This window comes from Podarcis cretensis, assembly GCF_951804945.1.
Source record: "Podarcis cretensis genome assembly, chromosome: 4".
Taxonomy (NCBI): domain Eukaryota; kingdom Metazoa; phylum Chordata; class Lepidosauria; order Squamata; family Lacertidae; genus Podarcis; species Podarcis cretensis.
In genome coordinates, this window is record NC_137173.1 from 6,183,733 (window position 1) to 6,203,642 (window position 19,910).

A 19,910-nucleotide genomic window follows, 5' to 3' on the forward strand; every position below is an offset into this window, starting at 1 on the left:
CAGTAGTGATCAAAATCCCCTTCATGGATCACTGCCTTGCCGTGGCGAAGGGACTTGAATAACTCAGAGAAGCTATGCAAAGAAATAGAGGAAAACAATAGAATGGAAAAAGCAGAGATCTGTTCAAGAAAATTGGAGATATGAAAGGAACACTTTGTACAAAGATTACCATAATAAAGGACAAAAGTGGTAAGGAGCTAACAGAAGCAGAAGCCATCAAGAAGAGGTGGCAAGAATACACAGAGGAATTATACCAGAAAGATATGGATGTCTCATACACCCCAGGTAGTGTGGTTGCTGACCTTGAGCCAGACATCCTGGAGAGTGAAGTCAAATGGGCCTTAGAAAGCACTGCTAATAACAAGGCCAGTGGAAGTGATGATATTCCAGATGAACTATTTAAAATTTTAAAAGATGATACTGTTAAGTTGCTACACTCAATATTCCAGCAAGTTTGGAAAACTCAGCAGTGGCCAGAAGATTGGAGAAGATCAGTCTACATCCCAATCCCAAAGAAAGGCAGTGCCAAAGAATGCTCCAACTACCACACAATTGCAGTCATTTCACATGCTAGCAAGGTCATGCTTAAAATTCTACAAGGCAGGCTAAAGCAGAGAACTCCCAAGAGTGCAAGCGGGATTTCAAAGGAGCAGAGGAACCAGAGACCAAATTGCAAACATGCGCTGGATTATGGAGAAAGCTAGAGAGTTCCAGAAAGACATCTCCCTTTTCTGCCAACTCCATCCGGCCTAGGGGGCGGGGCCTGCACTACCACTACAGTTTAGAGGCCTGAGCAGCTACCGGCAGCAATAGACAAAATGGTTTTAAATGTTTTAATCGCTTTTAATTTGCAGCACTTTAAATGGTGGTTGTTGTTTTTTAAATTTTATATTATTTCATTATTTTATTTTTGCTTGGGGTGGGATAAGCACTGAGTCAGCACTATTGTTCCTTGCTTTGTTTTGTTCCGTTTTGTTTTATTATTATTATTATTCTGTTAAATTATTATATAGTTTGTATTTTGCCTTTTAAGGGGAAGGGTCATGGCTGCCTGGGAGTGGGCCTCAGCCAATAGATTGGGTGGGGCAGGTTCCACAGGGGGAGATGTATTGGGACACCCGATCTCAGTGATCACGGGCAGGAGGAGGAGTTATGCTAAGACCAGACCATGTCATTACCGAGGAGGCAGGTTTAGTCGTTGTTTGAGGACTATCCCTGCCTCCAGGTCTGGTCCTGACCGGAAGGATACAGTAATCAGCAAGGGAAACCGACATGACCTGAAAGTGTTGCTGTGCAATGCCAGGTCAATGATGAATAAAACCACTGGCATCCACGACCTGATTGTGGATGGAGGATTTGACCTGGCATGTGTGACAGAGACCTGGTTGGATGAGGCAGATGGGCCTGTCCTTGCCGCTGCTTGCCCACCAGGTTTCTCTTACGCACAGCAACCCAGGTCATGTGGGCGGGGAGGGGGGGTTGCAGTGATTTTTAGGAAGTCATTAGTCTGCACCAGGCGTCCTATTGGGAAGACCCAGTTTTCTGAGTGCATGTTCTGGAAGTTGGGCAATAGGGGCAGTACAGGATTCCTACTGGTGTACCGACCTCCCCGCTGCACCAAGGATTCCCTGCCCGAGCTGCTTCAGGTCGTGGCGGATGTTCTCCTGGAGACACCCAGCTTGGTTGTCCTAGGGGATTTTAACATCCATGCCGACACGACCTTACAAGGGGCCGCTCGGGACTTCGTGGAAAGCATGGCCTCCATGGGGCTGTCCCTGAATAAGTCTGGCCCAACTCATAGCCACGGACATGCCTTAGACTTGGTGTTTACCTCTACAGATGTTGGTGATCTGACATTAACTAAAAGCTAAACAAAAGAAGTGCCATGGTCAGATCACTTCCTGGTGCAACTGGACTTCTCCGCAACCCTTCCCCTCCGCAGGGAGGTGGGACCGATTCGGATGGTCCACCCCCGCCACTTAATGGATCCAATTGGCTTCCAGAGAGTGGTAGGGGATGCTTTATCCCAAGTTGATGGCCTTTCAGCTGATTCCCTGGTGGCACACTGGAATGCGGAGTTAACCAGGGCTATGGACTGTCTGGCTCCGAAGCGCCCTCTCCGATTGCATGGAGCCCGGACAGCCCCGTGGTTTTCCCCGGAGCTGAGGGTGATGAAACAATCGTTGAGACGGCTAGAGCGCCGGTGGCGGAAAACTCATTCTGAATCAGACCGGACACGGATTAGAGCTCAACGTCGAGCCTACCAAGTGGCAATGGCGACGGCGAAGAGGGCCTTCTTCGCCGCCTCCACTGCATCTGCAGAAAACAGCAGCAGGAGACTTTTTCAGGTGGTTCGCAGTTTATCGGAACCACCTGTACCACCGGGGCCTGGTAGGGATCCCAAGATCTCCTGCAATGCTTTTGCAAAGTTTTTTGCAGATAAAATCGCTCAGATTCAGAAGGAGGTAGACTCCACAGTGGGAGCAGGGCCAGGGCGGGAGAGTGCTAGAGTTCTGTCTGGTCCTGTTATATGGAATCAATTTCAATCTGTTACCTCCGAGGATGTGGACAGGCTGCTTGGACGAGTGAAACCGACCACCTGTCTCCTTGATCCTTGCCCATCCTGGCTGATAAAAGCGAGCCGGGAAGGGCTGGGCGATGGGCTTTGCGGGGTGGTGAATGCTTCCCTCTGTGAGGGAGCCTTCCCAGACCCGCTGAAAGAGGTGGTCATTAAACCGCTTCTTAAAAAAACATCTTTAGACCCGGCCAATTTGGCCAACTATCGCCCAGTCTCAAATCTGCCATTCTTGGGCAAGGTGATTGAGCGGGTGGTTGCTGAACAACTCCAAGCACGCCTGGAGGAAACGGATCATTTGGATCCCTTCCAATCGGGATTCAGGCCTCACCATGGGACTGAAACTGCCTTGGTCGCGCTGGTTGATGATCTCCGGCGGGCTAGGGACAAAGGTGAGAGCTGTTTCCTAGTTCTGCTGGATCTCTCAGCGGCCTTTGACACCATCGACCATAACATCCTTCTGGACCGTCTAGAGGGGCTGGGAGCTGGGTGCACTGTCATACAGTGGTTTCGCTCCTTCCTCCTGGGCCATGTTCAGAAAGTGGTGGTGGGGGATGAGTGTTCAGACCCTTGGGCCCTCACTTGTGGGGTACCTCAGGGTTCCGTCCTCTCCCCCATGCTTTTTAACGTCTATATGAAGCCGCTGGGAGAGATCATCAGGGGGTTTGGACTGGGTGTTCATCAGTATGCAGATGACACCCAGCTCTACCTCTCCTTTAAATCAGAACCAGTGAAGGCGGTGAAGGTCCTGTGTGAGTGCCTGGAGGCGGTTGGAGGTTGGATGGCGGCTAACAGATTGAGGTTGAATCCTGACAAGACAGAAGTACTGTTTTTGGGGGACAGGAGGCGGGCAGGTGTGGAGGATTCCCTGGTCCTGAATGGGGTAACTGTGCCCCTGAAGAACCAGGTGCGCAGCCTGGGAGTCATTTTGGACTCACAGCTGTCCATGGAGGCGCAGGTTAACTCTGTGTCCAGGGCAGCTGTCTACCAGCTCCACCTGGTACGCAGGCTAAGACCCTACCTCCCCGCGGACTGTCTCGCCAGAGTGGTGCATGCTCTGTTTATCTCACGCTTGGACTACTGCAACGCGCTCTACGTGGGGCTACCTTTGAAGGTGACCCGGAAACTGCAATTAATCCAGAATGCGGCAGCTAGACTGGTGACTGGGAGTGGCCGCCGGGACCACATAACACCGGTTCTGAGAGATCTGCACTGGCTCCCAGTACGTTTCCGAGCACGATTCAAAGTGTTGGTGCTGACCTTTAAAGCCCTAAACGGCCTCGGTCCTGTATACCTGAAGGAGCATCTCCACCCCCATCGTTCAGCCCGGACACTGAGATCCAGCGCCGAGGGCCTTCTGGCGGTTCCCTCATTGTGAGAAGTGAGGCTACAGGGAACCAGACAGAGGGCCTTCTCGGTAGTGGCGCCCGCCCTGTGGAACGCCCTCCCATCAGATGTCAAAGAGATAAAGAACTACCTGACATTCAGAAGACATCTTAAGGCAGCCCTGTTCAGGGAAGTTTTTAATATGTAATGCTGTACTGTTTTTAACACTGATTGGGAGCCGCCCAGAGTGGCTGGGGAAACTCAGCCAGATGGGCGGGGTATAAATAATAAATTATTATTATTATTATTATTATTATTATTATTATTATTATTATCTACTTCTGCTTCATTGACAAAGGAAAAGTCTTTGACTGTGTTGACCACAGCAAACTTAAAGAAATGGGAGTGCCTGATCACCTCATCTGTCTCCTGAGATATCTTTATGTGGGACAAGAAGCTACAGTTAGAACTGGATATGGAACAACTGATTGGTTCAAAATTGGAAAAGGAGTACAACAAGGCTGTATATTGTCTCCCTGCTTATTTAAAGCTGGGCTGGATGAATCCCAAGCCAAAATTAAGATTGCCGGAAGAAATATCAGATATGCAGATGACACAACCTTGATGGCAGAAAGTGAGGAGGAATTAAAGAAACTTTTAATGAGGGTGAAAGAATAGAGCGCAAAATATGGCCTTAAGCTCAACATCAAAAAAATGAAGATCATGGCCACTGGGCCCATCACCTCCTGTCAAATAGAAGAAGAAGAAATGGAGGCAGTGAGAGATTTTACTTCGTTGGGCTCCATGATCACTGCAGATGGTGATAGCAGTCACGAAATGTAAAGACGCCTGCTTCTTGGGAGAAAAGCAATGACAAACCTAGACAGCATCTTAAAAAGCAGAGACATCACCTTGCCAACAAAGGTCCATATAGTTAAAGCTATGGTTTTCCCAGTAGTGATGTATGGAAGTGAGAGCTGGACCATAAAGAAGGCTGATCACTGAAGAATTGATGCTTTTGAATTATGGTGCTGGAGGAGACTCTTGAGAGTCCCATGGACTGCAAGAAGATCAAACTGATCCATTCTGAAGGAAATCAGCCCTGAGTGCTCACTGGAAGGACAGACCCTGAAGCTGAGGCTCCAATACTTTGGCCACCTCATGAGAAGAGAAGACTCCCTGGAAAAGACCCTGATGTTGGGAAAGATGGAGGGCACAAGGAGAAGGGGATGGCAGAGGACGAGATGGTTGGACAGTGTTCTTGAAGCTACCAGCATGAGTTTGACCAAACTGCAGGAGACAGTGGAAGACAGGAGTGCCTGGCGTCCATGGGGTCACGAAGCGTCGGACACGACTAAGCGATTAAACACCAACAGCAGTGGTCAAAATTGTGGAAGCCTTTTGGGAAAAAAGTGTATTTCAGAGGTTTGATGGCTAATAACACCACTTCTTTTGGAGTAATATTATAAAGTTATATATCAGTGGGAAGATAATTTAATCAAGAATGCAATCCAAGAAAGTTTGTTCAATTATACGTATTCTATCAAACGTGTTCTATCAAACCTAATAACCAGACAAAGGAAGCACAACTTGCTTAGGTTGACTTTTGTCAGTGTGTTACGTGATTGCTAACAAGTTGGTTGGTTTTCTGTGTTCTTTCATTTAGTGAGGTTGAAAAACATAATAAAATTATAGAAACGGCACGAAGAGTTGACTGGTCACCCAGAAAGCAATGTAAAATAGTACTATTAAGTGAACAAGGCTACAGTTATGAAGAAATTAGAAGAAAGATTGGGGAAAACATAACCAAAGCTGGCCTTTCTATATTTTTGAAGAGTTATAAGGAGACTCAGTCACTATAAAATCAGACTGGTTAAGGCAGGAAAAGGTGCACAAAGGCAGATGACTATCAAAGAATGGAGAGACTGTCCCTACATGACATCTGGGTGTATACAAGATGACATGGCACAATGTAATGTGAAGTTGAGTGCAAGGACTGGTCTAAGGCTAGAATTCTAAGGAAAAAGCAATTGTTATCTCTCAACCCAAATCTCTTTGCTTGGTAGTGACGGCATGAAATACGCGAGGAGAAGAATCAGAGAAGATTTACATCCTACTTGCATTACACCGACCGTGAAACACCCAGATAGTGTGATGATCTGGGGTTGTATGGCAGCAAAAGGTGTGGGCAGAATTTGCGTAATTAATGGGAATGTAAATGCCCCAAAATGGGAAGCGGGTGGCATTGTGGTCTAAACTACAGAACCTAGGGCTTGCCAATCAGAAGGTCAGCAGTTCGAATCACCACAACGGGGTGAGCTCCCGTTGCTCGGTCCCTGCTCCTGCCAACCAAGCAGTTCGAAAGCATGTAAAAGTGCAAGTATATAAATAGGTACCGCTCCAGTGGGAAGGTAAACTGCATTTCTGTGCGCTGCTCTGGTTCACCAGAAGCGGATTAGTCATACTGACCACATGACCTGGAAGCTGTACGCCGGCTCCCTTGGCCACTGGACTTAGCAATCAGGAGTCCCTTTAACTTTAAACGCCCCCCAAATACATAAACGAAATGCTTGAGCCCAAACTGAAGCGTTCTGCAGGTGATCTTTTTCCAGATAAGCTTGCTTATTTATTTCAGCAGGATTCAGCTCCATGTCCTGTTGCTGCTGTGTGCAAACGGTTCTTTCAAGATGATCCTATTCCACTCCCGGAATGGCCTGGGAATAGCCCAAACTTTAATCCAATTGGAAATCTATGCAGCCGACTAAAGAAACTAGTTAATCAGAGGCAACCAAAGCAATAAGGCCCAAGTAACGGAGGCAATAATTCAGTCTTGGTTTCACATTATTACAGCTGCAGAACTAAAAACTTCATGGGAAGGCGTTGTAAGGCCGTAATTAAAGCTAAAGGTTACCAATGGTTACCAAAGGTTTCACATTTTTTCTTTATGACTGCTGTTCTAATAAATACTCCTTCATAAAAGTCATTGCATTACATTCTTCATTAAATTATCTTTCCATTGCTATATAATTTTATGGTATTACTCCACACAAAAGTGATGTTATGAGCCATCAAACCTCAGAAATACACTTTTCACAAAAGGTTTCCAGAATTTTGGCTACTAGTTGTTCATGTTAAAATTAATGTTCTTTTTATATGGCATCAGATTATTATTATTATTTATGTTTCATGATTATATATGTGTTGGAAGCCGCCCAGAGTGGCTGGGGGAATGCAGCCAGATGGGCAGGGTAGAAATAAAAAAAATTATTATTATTACTTCAGTGGTACCTCAATTTAAGAACTGTCCTGTTCCGGAAGAGGTTAAGTTTGTAAACCGAGGTACCACTGTATCATCATCATCACCGCTACTACTACCTGAGATTCCATTAGCCTAGCTCTTCTCTGGGATGAATTTTGTTTGGCCCAGTCATGGCATCCCCTCCATCTCCAATGTCAGTCCTTGTTATGGCTTGGTCTCTCCCACAAACGTGAGAGGACTCTGGCTGTTAATAATTTCAGATTTATTGCTAAAACAGCAAACTTGGACGGAGCTCCTCTACTCATCGTCCTCCCCACAAGATGGAGTTGCCCGGACTGAGCTCCTCCCCCTTCCCCAGCATGGAAGCCTCCACCTTCTCTTCCAGTATCTTTTGAGCGTCTCAACCACTTTTCAGATCCTAGGAAATTTGGCAGAGAATGCTTTCTGCATTCCAGCGTCTGACTCACTCCTGTAGCTCTCACACAGATATCTGTCACTCTGTCTCCCTTTTTCTTCTCCCCTTTGTTCAGAGCTCAGATGACAGTTGCTCTCCCCTTCCTCTCTGCCTTCCGCTGCTAACTCTGCTCCTTCTCTGGCTGGCAGCACCTGAGCTTCGCTGCCAGTCGTCTCTTTGGTCAACCCAAGACTGACAGGAGCAAAAACATAAAACCTGAAGCTACTCAGCTTTACTTACAATTCTGAAGCTGACATTGAAGATGGCCTGGGAAGTTCAGACCAGCCCAATCCTGGTAGAAAAAGGAATAATTTGAGGAAGATTGTTCAAAGAAAAAACTGTAATTTACTCTTTATTGTGGGGGTGTTAGGTTCCCAGGTGTTATAGGGGGCGCTGTTGAGCTGTGTGAAAATAGATGAGGTTGGTCACATAGAGGTATTTTTTGAATTTCCAGGCAGATATGACGATACCACAGGGAGCCTTACCAAGAGAGGCCACGATCCCACGATTCTCCTCCATGACGTCCTTATGCAGAGCTCTCTGGTCAGGATCCAGCAACGCCCACTCCTCGTCCGTGAAACGAACAGCAACGTCTTCAAAGCACACTGGACCCTAAAAGGAAAAGGGAAATGTCCTCCTCTGAGACAGCAGAAATTTGATCTGCTACACAATGCTCTGTTGTGTAGTGTTGTGTAATCATTGCGGTGTTGTTTCAATAGGATTGCTTTACTGCACATTTTAAATATGAATGCTTATTTTAGTCTGCATTTTAATTATGGATGTTCATCTTTGTGCAAATAGGTGGTACTCCACCTTGTGTTGTCCAAGTCATTCTGCCTACGAAAGCATTCCAGTTTTCCCAATGGAAGGGTCCACTTTCTCCTCTCCTCCTGAGCTGTTCTGCAGAGTTCCCTCCCAATGCCCTTGAGCCAAATTCCAGGGGTTCATGGGGGCATTGAGGGGGGAGCAATGGGGGGCAGGCCCCATTTTGTAGCGGATGGGGCTGGTTAGATGAATCCAGGCCACTATTTGTTCTCATTTGTCCACTGCTTAGAAACCGATTTTAGCATTCAGTGATCAATCTAGAAATAAAATAAGCCTCTTTTGGATGGCCATCTGCCTTGGATGATCTAGCAGAGATTCCTGCATTGCAGGGGGTCTCCTGGCTCTGAGAGACAAGCAGGGAGGGTGGCTTCTGGCAAAAGGAGAGGGAGCCACCGGTGGCTCTTCCTTATCCTGACTCACCTCTGCCTCCCAACCTTCCTCTTCCACTCGCCTCCTTCCTCTTCTGCCTCTGATTCTGCACTGCATTCTGCCACAGAGTCTCCCAGCTCACTAACCCCTGTAACCCCTTCAGCTTCTGACACCTCCTCTTCCCAGGCTTCTCCCTCTTGCCCCTCTGACCGCTCATCCTTCTTCTACCTCCACTTCTTTGGCTCTCAGCCATCTTCCCTTCCTGGTTCCCCAGCTGCTTCCTCCCACCATTCTTCTGTCCCCAACCAGTCCATGACATTGCTCCATCCCTCAGCCTCTGTCACCACAAGGCAGCTTCCCCTGACCTGATCTGGTTCCACAGCTGCTGCTTCCCTTCTGTCCCCATGAAAAGATGGATCAGGAGGTCTTGCCGGCATCAATCTGTCACCTGCAAGAGAAAAAAACATAAACAGGATGCCAGGAGTGCCTGCTTCTCTCACAGGTGAAATAGGGCATCTCTAACTGCAGATGGGCCTTTGAGAAATCCTTACCTGCTGAGAGCATTGGGACGTTTGTGCCCATTTCATATGTTAGTTGTGCAGAACACAAAGAACTCATAACCCACCTACTTTCAGCAGCCAGAAACACCATAACCAGACACTGGAGAGACCTGTCAGGAGTAAGCATGGACCAATGGTACCAAATAGTATGGGAAACAGCCCTACTAGAAAAATTAACTAATAAACTGAAACTGACACGGGGACAAACAGAAGAAGACACCTTCACCCCAGTATGGCTCCCCTTTATCACATACACAGCCCAACAGGACAATGACAATAATCCACCAACAGCATAGAAATCAATATGGCTAACTTGATCCAAAACACCCACCCACCTCACTCACACATGAAAACAAAGATCACCACAGCCAATCACAAACAAACAATCACATCCTAGGCCAACCCCAACCTCTCTCACCACCAAAGGAACACAAGTGAACAACACAAGCACGCTGACACCAAACTACATACATTAAGCATAATAGAAACACCGCTACCCGACCCCACCCCCATCCATCTCCCCTCCCTCCACCCCCCTTTCTTTCTTTTTTCTTTTCTTTTTTCTTCTCCCCCTAATGCCTCAACAAATGAAATGGATTTGTAAAAATGTTACATGGGGGAAAAAAATACGAGGCATTACACTTACACTGTAAAACAAGAAAACCCTTAATAAAATATTTTTTTTTTAAAAAAAAAAAGTTAGTTGTGCAGAAATACATCTCTCCTCCTCTGGACCCTTCTTCCCAACTGTCTCCCCCCAAAACAAGATGAAAAGAACCCTCAGATGAGTTGGGAAACCAAGAGAATGAGACCAAATGGAGAAAAACCACCTTCCTCCTTACCCAGTGGCCTCTCTCTGGTGTCCAACGGAGGCCTCTCTGCCTCACAGGAATCCAGGTCGATTTCCGCAAAGAGATCCTTTCCCTGAAAAAGAAACAAGGATTCAAAACAGAGAATGGGGAGAAAGGCTGTGAGATCTCACTCCATAGATGCTTTCCCAGAAAACGGATGGGCCATCAGCAGACGATTATGGGATGTTCTCTCACCTGCTTTCTCTCCTCTGCCTGACTCAGGAGGAAACCTTCGGCCAGGGCCATCGCCTGGGAACTGGTCTCCGCTCCGCATTCCCTCACCCAGCTCTCCATCTCTGGGGGAAGGACAGCCAGGAACTGCTCCAAGATCACCAGGTCCAGCATCTCAGCTTTCGTGTGCCTTTCCGGCTTCAGCAACTGGTGGCAAAAGTGGTAGAGTCGGCTGCAAACCTCTCGGGGTCCTTTGGCCTCCTGGCAGCAGAACTGCCTCAACTGCTGGCTCTGCACCTCTGAGCGGAGGGTGTCCTCCTCACCCAGAATCTTCTGCACTGGGTTTTCCCAGAATTCTCCCCTGCTCCCAGTTTGGTTAGCAGGGCCTCTTCCTGTTCCAGGGCCAGCTGAGTCTTGCTCATCCATCTGTGCTTTCTGGAAGCCTCTGAGAGATCGGAAGGAACCCTTTAGTCTTCTGACAAGTTCTGTCTGTCGTAATGAAAAGCTCTAGCAAATCCTACAAAGCAAATACATTGTTTTGTTACAGAATTTGTAGGTCAGAGGAAGAAAAAGCTTCCCTTAGCAAGCAAACCATGAGCTATTTTCTGAAGAAGGAGGAGGAGGAGGAGGAGGAGGAGGAGGAGAGGAAGCTCTCCTAGAAAGAAGATTGCAATGCAAAATGTGGAGGCAACTGAAGGGGGGGAATGGTTCCCTGAGGAAGCATGGATGAGTCTTGCTGGGAACCAGGGCTGGACTGTACTGCATCCCAGACCGTAAGCTATCTTTTTGAAAAGAAAGAGGAGGAAGAGGAGAAGAAATAAGTCTCTAGCCTTCTAGCCATGCAAAATGTGGAGGCAACTGAAGGGATTTCTGGGAGATTAATCAACCTGGTTTCTGCTGCCTTCCACTCAATGCTAGAAGTCAGAACCAACTGACAAGAGAATCGTTTTTAGCTTGTGAAAAATGGATGCTTGGCTCTAGTGGGGGTCCTCACCCGGGGGTCCTCAGGAGTTGCTCCCCACCCCCTCTCCCCTGCTTCTGTCTCCTTTTCTTGCACTTGGACTCTCTGCCGCTCTCCAGACAGATTCCTGGGGCGGGGTCCCTTTTTATTTGCTCTGAGGGCCAGGTATGTATCTGATCAACCCCCTGAGGGCCAAGTGGGCGGGGCCAAAGACATCTCCCTTGATATTTAGCTGGGTAATTTTTTATTTTAATATTATTATTACTATTATTATTATTATTATTTTGTTAGATAGCTTTACACACACACAGCCATTGAGGCCAAGGTCCCTGGAGGCTTGGTGAGTAGCAGCGCCCATTTCCGGCTTCTTTGCCAGCAACAATCCCTTTGGGACAGAGAGGATGTGGTCCTGGGTGCCATGCTCTGGGTGCGAGGGGATTGCTGCAGTGGCCTCCGTGGGGAGCTGCCCTGGGAAACGACTGGGAAACTGATCCCCAATGCAGCAGTCAGACTATGGGCTGGGATCCCTCGCTTTGTTCCTGGCCTTTCTCTCTCACCTTTCTTTCCTTCCTCCACGTGGGGTTTTCTTTGGGGGGGGGGCTAGTCCACCTCCTCGCCCAGGTTAAAGTCCCAGGGACTCCTCTGTTTAAAGAAGGGAGATTTCGTGGGAGTCAGGGATCCTCTGATCTCCAGAAAGAAAAGCGTTGCAGCCCTGGCCCCTCCCTGGCAGGACCCTCTCCTCCTCCCTGACTTGGGGTCCCCCCCCTGCATGAGCACATCTGGCCCCCCAGGCATCCTCCCCTGCCGCAGCCCTGGGACCCCCCCCCCGTCTCCCCACTGCACCCTCTGGGGAGAGAGAGGAGACTCGCCCATAGCTGTCAACCTTCCCTTTCTTTGCGGGAAATTCCCTTATTGCAGCTCCGTTTCCGCTGCTTCCTGCTGCTATCCCGGATTGGTAGATAGGAGAGGCTGCTGATCCCTTATTTTCAAGGCTGCTGATCCCTTATTTTCAAGCTATGGACTCACCAGATCCCAGGAGGGGGCTGCGATTCGGCCCTTGCAGGAGAGACCCCAAAGTAACACCCCCCCCTTCCTTGCAGGAAAGGACTGGGGAGGGAGGGAGGGGCCTTGGCTCTGGAGGACCAGCCCCCTCTTGCTTCCTGGCCTCTCTAGGAAGGCAGCTCGCTTCCCTTTAACCCTTGCCAAGCCGAGTCCCTCCAGCTCAGCCCTCTCTCGCTTGGCAGATCCTCAGATTTCTATTATTTTTTATGGATTTAGGGGGGCAGCTGCCCCCTGGCTAGGCCCATGCCCAGATATCCTTTTGGGGGTGAGGCTCCTGGCTGGACTCTGAGCATCTCCCTCCCTTGGCCAGAAACCAGAGGAAGAGCTTGCAGGGAAAAGGGCTTTGCAGGAGGCAAGGAAGCTCCTCCTAGAATTCAGGAGTGGAGAGAGAGGAGGGGATCCCAGGGTCATCTAGTCCAGTGTTTCCCAACTTCGTGCCTCCAGCTGTTTTTGGACTACAATTCCCATCATCCCTTGCCACTGGTCTTGCTAGTCAGGGATGATGGGAGTTGTAGTTCAAAAACAGCTGGAGGCACAAGGTTGGGAAACACTGATCTAGTCCAACCCCAGCTATGCTGGAATCTCAGCTGAAGCATCCATGGCAGATGGCCGTCCGATCTCTGCTTAGAAACCTCCAAGGAAGGAGAGTCCCCCACCTCCCAAGGGAGACCTTTCCCCTGCCAAAATGAGTAATAATGAGTAATAAATTCAATGAGTAAATGAGTAATAATTTCTCATGCATGCTTTTTATGCTAATATACAAAAGTATGCCATTTCCCTTTCCAGAAATGCTTAATTGCTAATTTAATGGACTGAAAATGGATGGTTGTTGTTATTATGTTTAGGGAAGTTTTTAATATTTGATGGACTATTGTATTTTAATATTTTGTTGGAAGCCGCCCAGAGTGGCTGGGGAAACCCAGCCAGTTGGGCGGGGTATAAATATATGCTTATGCTTATGCTTATTTATTAAATGAAAGAGGCAGGTGGAATCTCCACGGTTGCTAATAGCATAACATTGAAAGGCTATTGAAATATGGGGAGCCCTAGAGCATCTGCTTGGCATGCAGAATGTCCCAGTCAGTGTAGACCAGGGGTCCTCAAACTATGTCCTGCACGGCCATTTCAGAACCTGCCAAGTGTTTGAGGCTGAAAGCATCTCGCCACCCGCTCAGTCCTTGCGTCGCACTGTGGTAAACGCCACAGGCGTGTTGGCGGCTCTACCAATGGAAGGCCAGGGGGTTTCGCCCGGGGACGGGGAAGTGTTGTCTTTTGGCTTGAAGAGCGAAATTGAGGTTGGTGGAGAAAGGCAGACTTGGATCAGTTTGGTTTCGTTACATAGACGTTTACTTTAAAGGTGGGAGAAGGAAGTATAGTCCTATTTTTGTGCATGGAGCAGCAGTCTTTCCACTCATGTGGTTTACATGCTCTGAAAGCTGGGATCTGTTTTGATATTGAAATTTTAAAAGGGTGGAGTGGAACCGGATATTGACCATCTTGTTAGCCTGGGGCAACCTTTTTCAGCCATGGGACAGTCCACCGTCCCTCAGACCATGTGGGGGGCCAGACTATATTTTTTTTGGGGGGGGATGAACGAATTCCTATGCCCCACAAATAACCCAGAGATGCATTTTAAATAAAAGCACACATTCTACTCACGTAAAAACACCAGGCAGGCCCCACAAATAACCCAGAGAGGCATTTTAAATAAAAGGACACATTCTACTCATGTAAAAACATGCTGATTCCCAAATCGTCTGCAGGCCAGATTGAGAAGACGATTGGGCTGCATCCGGCCCCCAGGCCTTAGCTTGCCTACCCCTGGCCTGGGGAGCCACATTCTGGTTGAAGGAGGCCAGGATTAGCCCCCAAGGCCTGGGATGTCCCTCCTCCCCTGCAGTAGGACTTGGAATCCAGGAGGAAACTCTTGGAATAGCCTTGCCAGGAGCTCAGAGACGGACTCACCTGTCCCCAAGTCCTTCTCTTTGCAGATGAGCTGTGGTTGCACATCCCTCCCCCAGGGGTGAGTATTGGAGAGAACCAGAGCAGGGACTCAGACCTGCCCTCCTTGCCCCCCACTCTGCCCTCTCGGATGTGGGGAAGCCCTCCCTTCGTCAGGAACTGACTTTTGCCTTTCAGCTGCTGGAGGAAGATCAGCTGTACCTGCCGGAGGTGATTCAGAACTGCCAGGCAGCTCAGCTCAGGGGGCTCCGAACCCAGAAGTGCTCCAAGCAGGAGACGGCCCAAGCCATCCTGGTGAGTGATGGGTGGTGTGGGAGACCCCCATGGGGAAGTGGGGGGAGGAGGGGCTTTGGAGAAGGGGTTGTCTGTCTGCCAGAGAGGAGGACCCTACTGGCCTAGGTTCACGTATCCTATTTGAAAGGGGAATAATTTTAGGGACTTCCTGTGAAAATCTGGGTCAGGAATGCTGCTCCTGGAATTGACAAACACACAAGACATAACCAGCTGTGCATTCACAATACTCTTCTATACATTCTTATCACAATATCAAAGGTTTATCTTGCACATAAACAACACATAAAGTGCAATAATATAGACGGAAGTCCCCAATAAATCAGTTCATTTATAAAGAACAAATGTCTGCTAGTTTCTGTTCCACATACGTTCATAAAGTCCAAATTGGAGCCTATTACAGTTCCACAGTGTTGACAAGGATTTCCGGAATAATGCCTTGTTTCGCTCTCATGGGCTCCATCCGTTGTACATATTATAAGTAATATAAATGAATATAATGTTGTAATTCAACATATTTTAACAAAGTAACAAACCGGTGTATGGATAAAGTTTGTTTTACATTTGTTGTTTTAAAGGGGTCACTTAAAGAAGAAAACCTTACAGCTGCAGATTTCTGTCACCTGTAACTAAAATCAATGCTGCGCCTGTCTATATACATTGTAAGAGTTGTTGTTCACTGGAGAAACCACTGTGTTAAAAGTTCTATTATCTTGATACTTCATATATGGCATGTACTTTTATAGCACGATTGTTTTTATAATTTTAATTTGTTAAATGATCTAGTGGTTGATCCACCACTCTGGTCACTGCTCCCTGAGAAAAGCTCAAGAACTCTGGGCAAAGACAATGGGTAGATCACTGGCAGGATTTTTATTACTGGGAGTAGATCTCAGTCTCTTGGAAGTTCTGGCATTGTGGCCATTTCAAGGTACTAGCACAACTTTAATTGCCACTCATCTTTTGTTGATAATAACTCATTTTCCAGTAATTTGCTATTAACATCCTAGCCGCTATTGTCGTGTAAAGAAACACTCTTTTATTTTCATTTGGTATGCTTATTGTTAGAATATCAAATAGGAAAGCTTTGGTGTTCTTTAAAATAAATAGCATTTATTTTAATTTATTTTATTTTCCCTTTGGGGACATGTCCACCACTTGTGGAATAAGGTTCCCTCATTTTGTCTGCATCTCCAACACTTATTGCTGATATTTATTTATTTATTTTGACTGATTTGGATGTGGTCAGGTACCATCTAAAAATCAGATAGCACGTGGTGAATTTTATGTCTTTTCCCATAATTTCCCCCATTTTTCATCTTGATTGGATAGCTACAATCGTGTGCCCATTGATCGTGTGCCCAATGTGATCCTAATATTGAAATGAATAAAATGCTAAACTCGCTAAGATAATAATAGTGAAATGAATAAAATGCTTGGAGCTTCCCAAGAAAACTCAAGGAGATTCTCCCCTTTTTGGCTTTTACCTCTTCCCTTTATAGCTGTGTCTTTAAGTCCCAAAAGTCCTGCCCCACCCCACCCCACCCACTTACAGGATATCCCTTCTACAGATGTCAACACAGACCTCGTCACCACAAGACTATTCATTACCTGCAGCAACAATAACAAAAGACACCAGAGTGGCCACAGCTCACTCTTTCCAAAGGATATAGACGGACAGGGAGGGGGCTGACAAAGGGGGGAAAGTTGAATTGCAAGCACATTCTCTCACCCTTTAAACCTCAAGACTCTGGGCCCCAGGATTGAAAAGATATGTAAAAGATCACAATTGCCTCAAGATGTGCAACTGATATTTAAATAGTATGTTGTGTGTTGTGTGATATTATGTAGGAATGCTAACATGTGTCTGACAGTATGTTATTTCCACAAAGGGGGGGACCCAATTTTTGTGTATAATTGCTTTTATGTTCAATGTATAGTGTCTTATTGCCTACACCCCAATGAAGGATTCTCATGCATTTTAAGCTTTCAAATAGATCAGGCTATTGCATTGTCCAGTATTTAGATTAGATCAATTTAAGTGGTTAAAATGAATGTTGCTATTCCTCTTTCAATCAGACCCAAGTCACAGTAATTGTGCTAGATGAATGTTTCAAAAAATGGCAGAAAGTTTATTGGCGGGGGGGGGGGGGGGCTGGCACGCATATTTATGGCATGGGAAAGGGAAGGTACATAAAAGTTTTTATAACCATGTAATTAGGAAATCACTAATGAGCATATGGGAGAGATACAGTGGTACCCCAAGTTAAGTACTTAATTTGTTCCGGAGGTCCGTTCTTAACCTGAAACTGTTCTTAACCTGAAGCACCACTTTAGCTAATGGGGCCTCCTGCTGCTACTGCACCGCCGGAGCCCGCTTTCTGTTCTTATCCTAAAGCTAAGTTCTTAACCTGAAGCACTATTTCTGGGTTAGCGGAGTGTGTAACCTGAAGCGTATGTAACCCAAAGTACCACTGTATAAAGATATGTAAGAACAGAAAACCCCTTGGTGGCTTTCACCACATGAATCTTTACTGCTCAAACCACTTGAAAAGAAAGGAAAGTGGCTTACGTATGCTGACTTGTTAAAGGATCAAGAAGGAAAATGGAAACGAAGAGATTACGAGGAAATAAAAGACCACTTTCAGAGTTGGTTACGCTATCGGCAACTACATGAAATATACAAAGAAAACAATAAGAAAGGATTTAGCTACATGACATCTAGATTTCAAAAGGAAGTCGTAGAAGGGAAAGGGAAGTTGCTGAAAGATGCATATAGTATTCTGCTAGAATGGGAAACAAAAGATGAAGAGGTGAAATCAGTCATGATTAAATGGGCACAAGATATAGGTCATAATATAATGTGGGAAGGGAGGTTTTCTTTCTGGGGGGAGGGGAAAATGGGGGGAATGAGGAGGATGTGTTTTTTATAAATTGCTGTTGAAATTCCTAATAAAAAATATTAAAAAAAAAAAAAAGTTGAGAACCATGGGGCTATATAAATTCAAATTGGAATCAGTTTGAATTGGGCAAGTGTATCCAGGCTGCAATTATCTTTTTGGTCCCTTAGGAACTGTGGGGTTAGGCTCTGCGATCCAGAGCCTGTGGAGTCCGATACCCTTATGCTGCGACTCAGCTTCCTGGACTTGTAGCAGAGAAACACAGCTTTGTGCTTGTGTGTGTAAGCATGCAGAAAACAGCATCTATACACAGCCACTTTCTAATCTAAGCAGCTGTATTTATGTACAGAAGCAAAAAATAAATCATCCGTTCTGGGAGCGGCAGATATCGCTACTCCTTTCGTCTTGGTCAGAAAACGAAAGCAGAAATACAAATAAGAGATCCCGGATGTAGGGATCTCCACCCCTCAGTGGGCACAACACAAGACTCTGAGCTGTTTTAACCCTGTAAGCTCTGATTCTCCTCACACCCCCTCTTGTCCTGCACTGCTGGGGCTCGTAAGCATCAACACTTACCCCCAAAACAACCCTGCACAGAATTCACTGTGCCTCTGGAAACTCAAAGGTTTAGTAAACCCATCTGCCAGATTCTGCTGGCTTGGACAGTACTTCAGCATCACCAAGCCTGACTGGACATTCCGACACACATTTTGGAAACGTATGTCCAAATGTTTGGTTCTGGCCTTAAACTGTCCAGACTCTGCCAACTTCAGACAGGGTTGATTATCCTCCCAAACAGTGACGGGCAAACAACAATCCCCGCAGATTTCTTGGACCAAACATGTGTAAAACTCTAGTTCTCTGCAAAGCTCTGACAACGCACTGAATTCAGCTTCAGTAGAGGAAAGCGCAATGAGACTCTGCTTTTGGGACTTCCACCCAACTAGAGTGTCCCCAAACTTTATTCCCATCCCAGGCACAGACTTCCTGTCTTCCAGATTCGCCCAGTCGCTATCAGTTCAGAACGTAAGCTTGGTTTCACCCTTAGCCAACAGTTTGAGACATAAATCTTTGGTATCCTGCAGGTAACCCAGCATCCTCTTGATACCATTCCAGGCACTCACACTTGGCCTTGTAGCTTCCCTGCTGAGCAGATTGGTAGCAAATGCTAGCGTGTGTCTGGTCTTCTCCACTGGGAGAGATACAGCAAACTACCCAGAGCTGACTGAAAGATCTCAGTGTTTTCGAACTTGGCACATTCCCCTAGCTGACTGTCTTTCATGTAGCTTGTCTCCATGGGTGTACTGACCCCTGCACATTCAGACATTCTGAACTTCTCAAGCAACTGCTCAATCTGGCCTTTCTGACTGAGCAAGAAGCTTCCGTCCTGGGACCTATCTATCTGGACGCCTAGGTAAACTTTCACTGGATCTAGGTTTTTGAGTTGGAAATGTTTTCCAAGCTCTGTGGCAAACCCTTGAACCTCTTTCCCTGTCTTTGCCACATAGATTGCATCATCCACAAAAATCAAGACCACCTCTTGTGACTCTCCTGACCCTTTCAGGTACAGGCAGCTATCAGCAAGACTCCTCTTGAAACCCATGCTCTCTAAGGCTTCATTCAGACACAAGTTCCAGTTCTTGGCTGATTGCTTCAGACCGTAAATGGACTTATGAAGCTTCCACACTGCATCTGGCCTATTGCTCTCAAGCCCTGGAGGAGGATGCATGTACAGATCCTCCTGGAGGTCTGAGTTCAAATAGGCTACATCCACATCAAAGTGATGCACCTGATGACCTCTCTGTGCAGCAATGGCTAAGAGCATGCACAGACTTTTACTTCTGGAAGTAGGAGCATACACCTCAGTGTAAGGCCGCAGTTCCACTGCGTAAACCCTCTGGCTACCAGCCTAGCCTTGTACTGCGGTTCTCCAGTTGCTGTGGGTTTAAGACGGTAAACCCGGTGGCTGCTCACGGCCTGCTTGCCTGCTGGCAGCGTCGTGATGGAGAACACACCTAGAGACTCCATTGAGTTCATTTCCTTCTGCATTGCCTCTTGCCACTTCCTGGCTTCCTCTTCAGGCAACTTCTGAACTTCCTCAATACTCTCTGGTTCACACTGAGCCACACCAATCCACACGCTACTGACCTCAAACCTTTCAGGTGGTTTTCCTTTAGTAGTGTGAGCTGAACACCTCAGCACAACCTCAGGTACCCCCTCTGACCCACTAGGGCCAACTAGTGTGTTCTTGCTCTCCCCTCTGACTTACTGCGCATTCTGGATTTCTCAACTGGACTTGTGGGTGAGGAGGAGCACTCTTTGGCTCTAGCTTAACAGCTTTAGG

The 19,910-nt window shown here is 47.0% G+C and overlaps 3 protein-coding genes across 3 annotated transcripts in view; 1 reads left to right on the plus strand and 2 right to left on the minus strand.

Annotated features, from left to right (window-relative positions):
* LOC307214667 (uncharacterized protein) overlaps window positions 1-10,351 on the minus strand; it is a 92,274-nt gene extending 81,923 nt beyond the window's left edge. The window contains exon 1 of the mRNA XM_079973496.1: window positions 10,211-10,351. The gene's annotated coding sequence lies outside the window, so the exon portion shown is untranslated. The remainder of the gene's footprint in view (window positions 1-10,210) is intronic.
* Window positions 1-19,910, minus strand: part of LOC307214740 (uncharacterized protein) — a 35,227-nt gene that overhangs the window by 2,579 nt on the left and 12,738 nt on the right. The window contains exons 4-5 of the mRNA XM_079973701.1: window positions 9,174-9,256; window positions 8,100-8,226 (exon numbers count right to left, since the gene is read on the minus strand). Coding sequence (XP_079829827.1) covers window positions 8,100-8,226; window positions 9,174-9,256 — 210 coding nt within the window. The remainder of the gene's footprint in view (window positions 1-8,099; window positions 8,227-9,173; window positions 9,257-19,910) is intronic.
* Window positions 13,396-16,011, plus strand: LOC307215079 (uncharacterized protein). Its single transcript, XM_079974247.1, has 3 exons — window positions 13,396-13,708; window positions 14,553-14,669; window positions 15,245-16,011. Exons 1-3 carry the CDS (start codon window positions 13,478-13,480, stop codon window positions 15,293-15,295), a joined length of 399 nt encoding a protein of 132 aa, XP_079830373.1. The 5' UTR covers window positions 13,396-13,477; the 3' UTR covers window positions 15,296-16,011.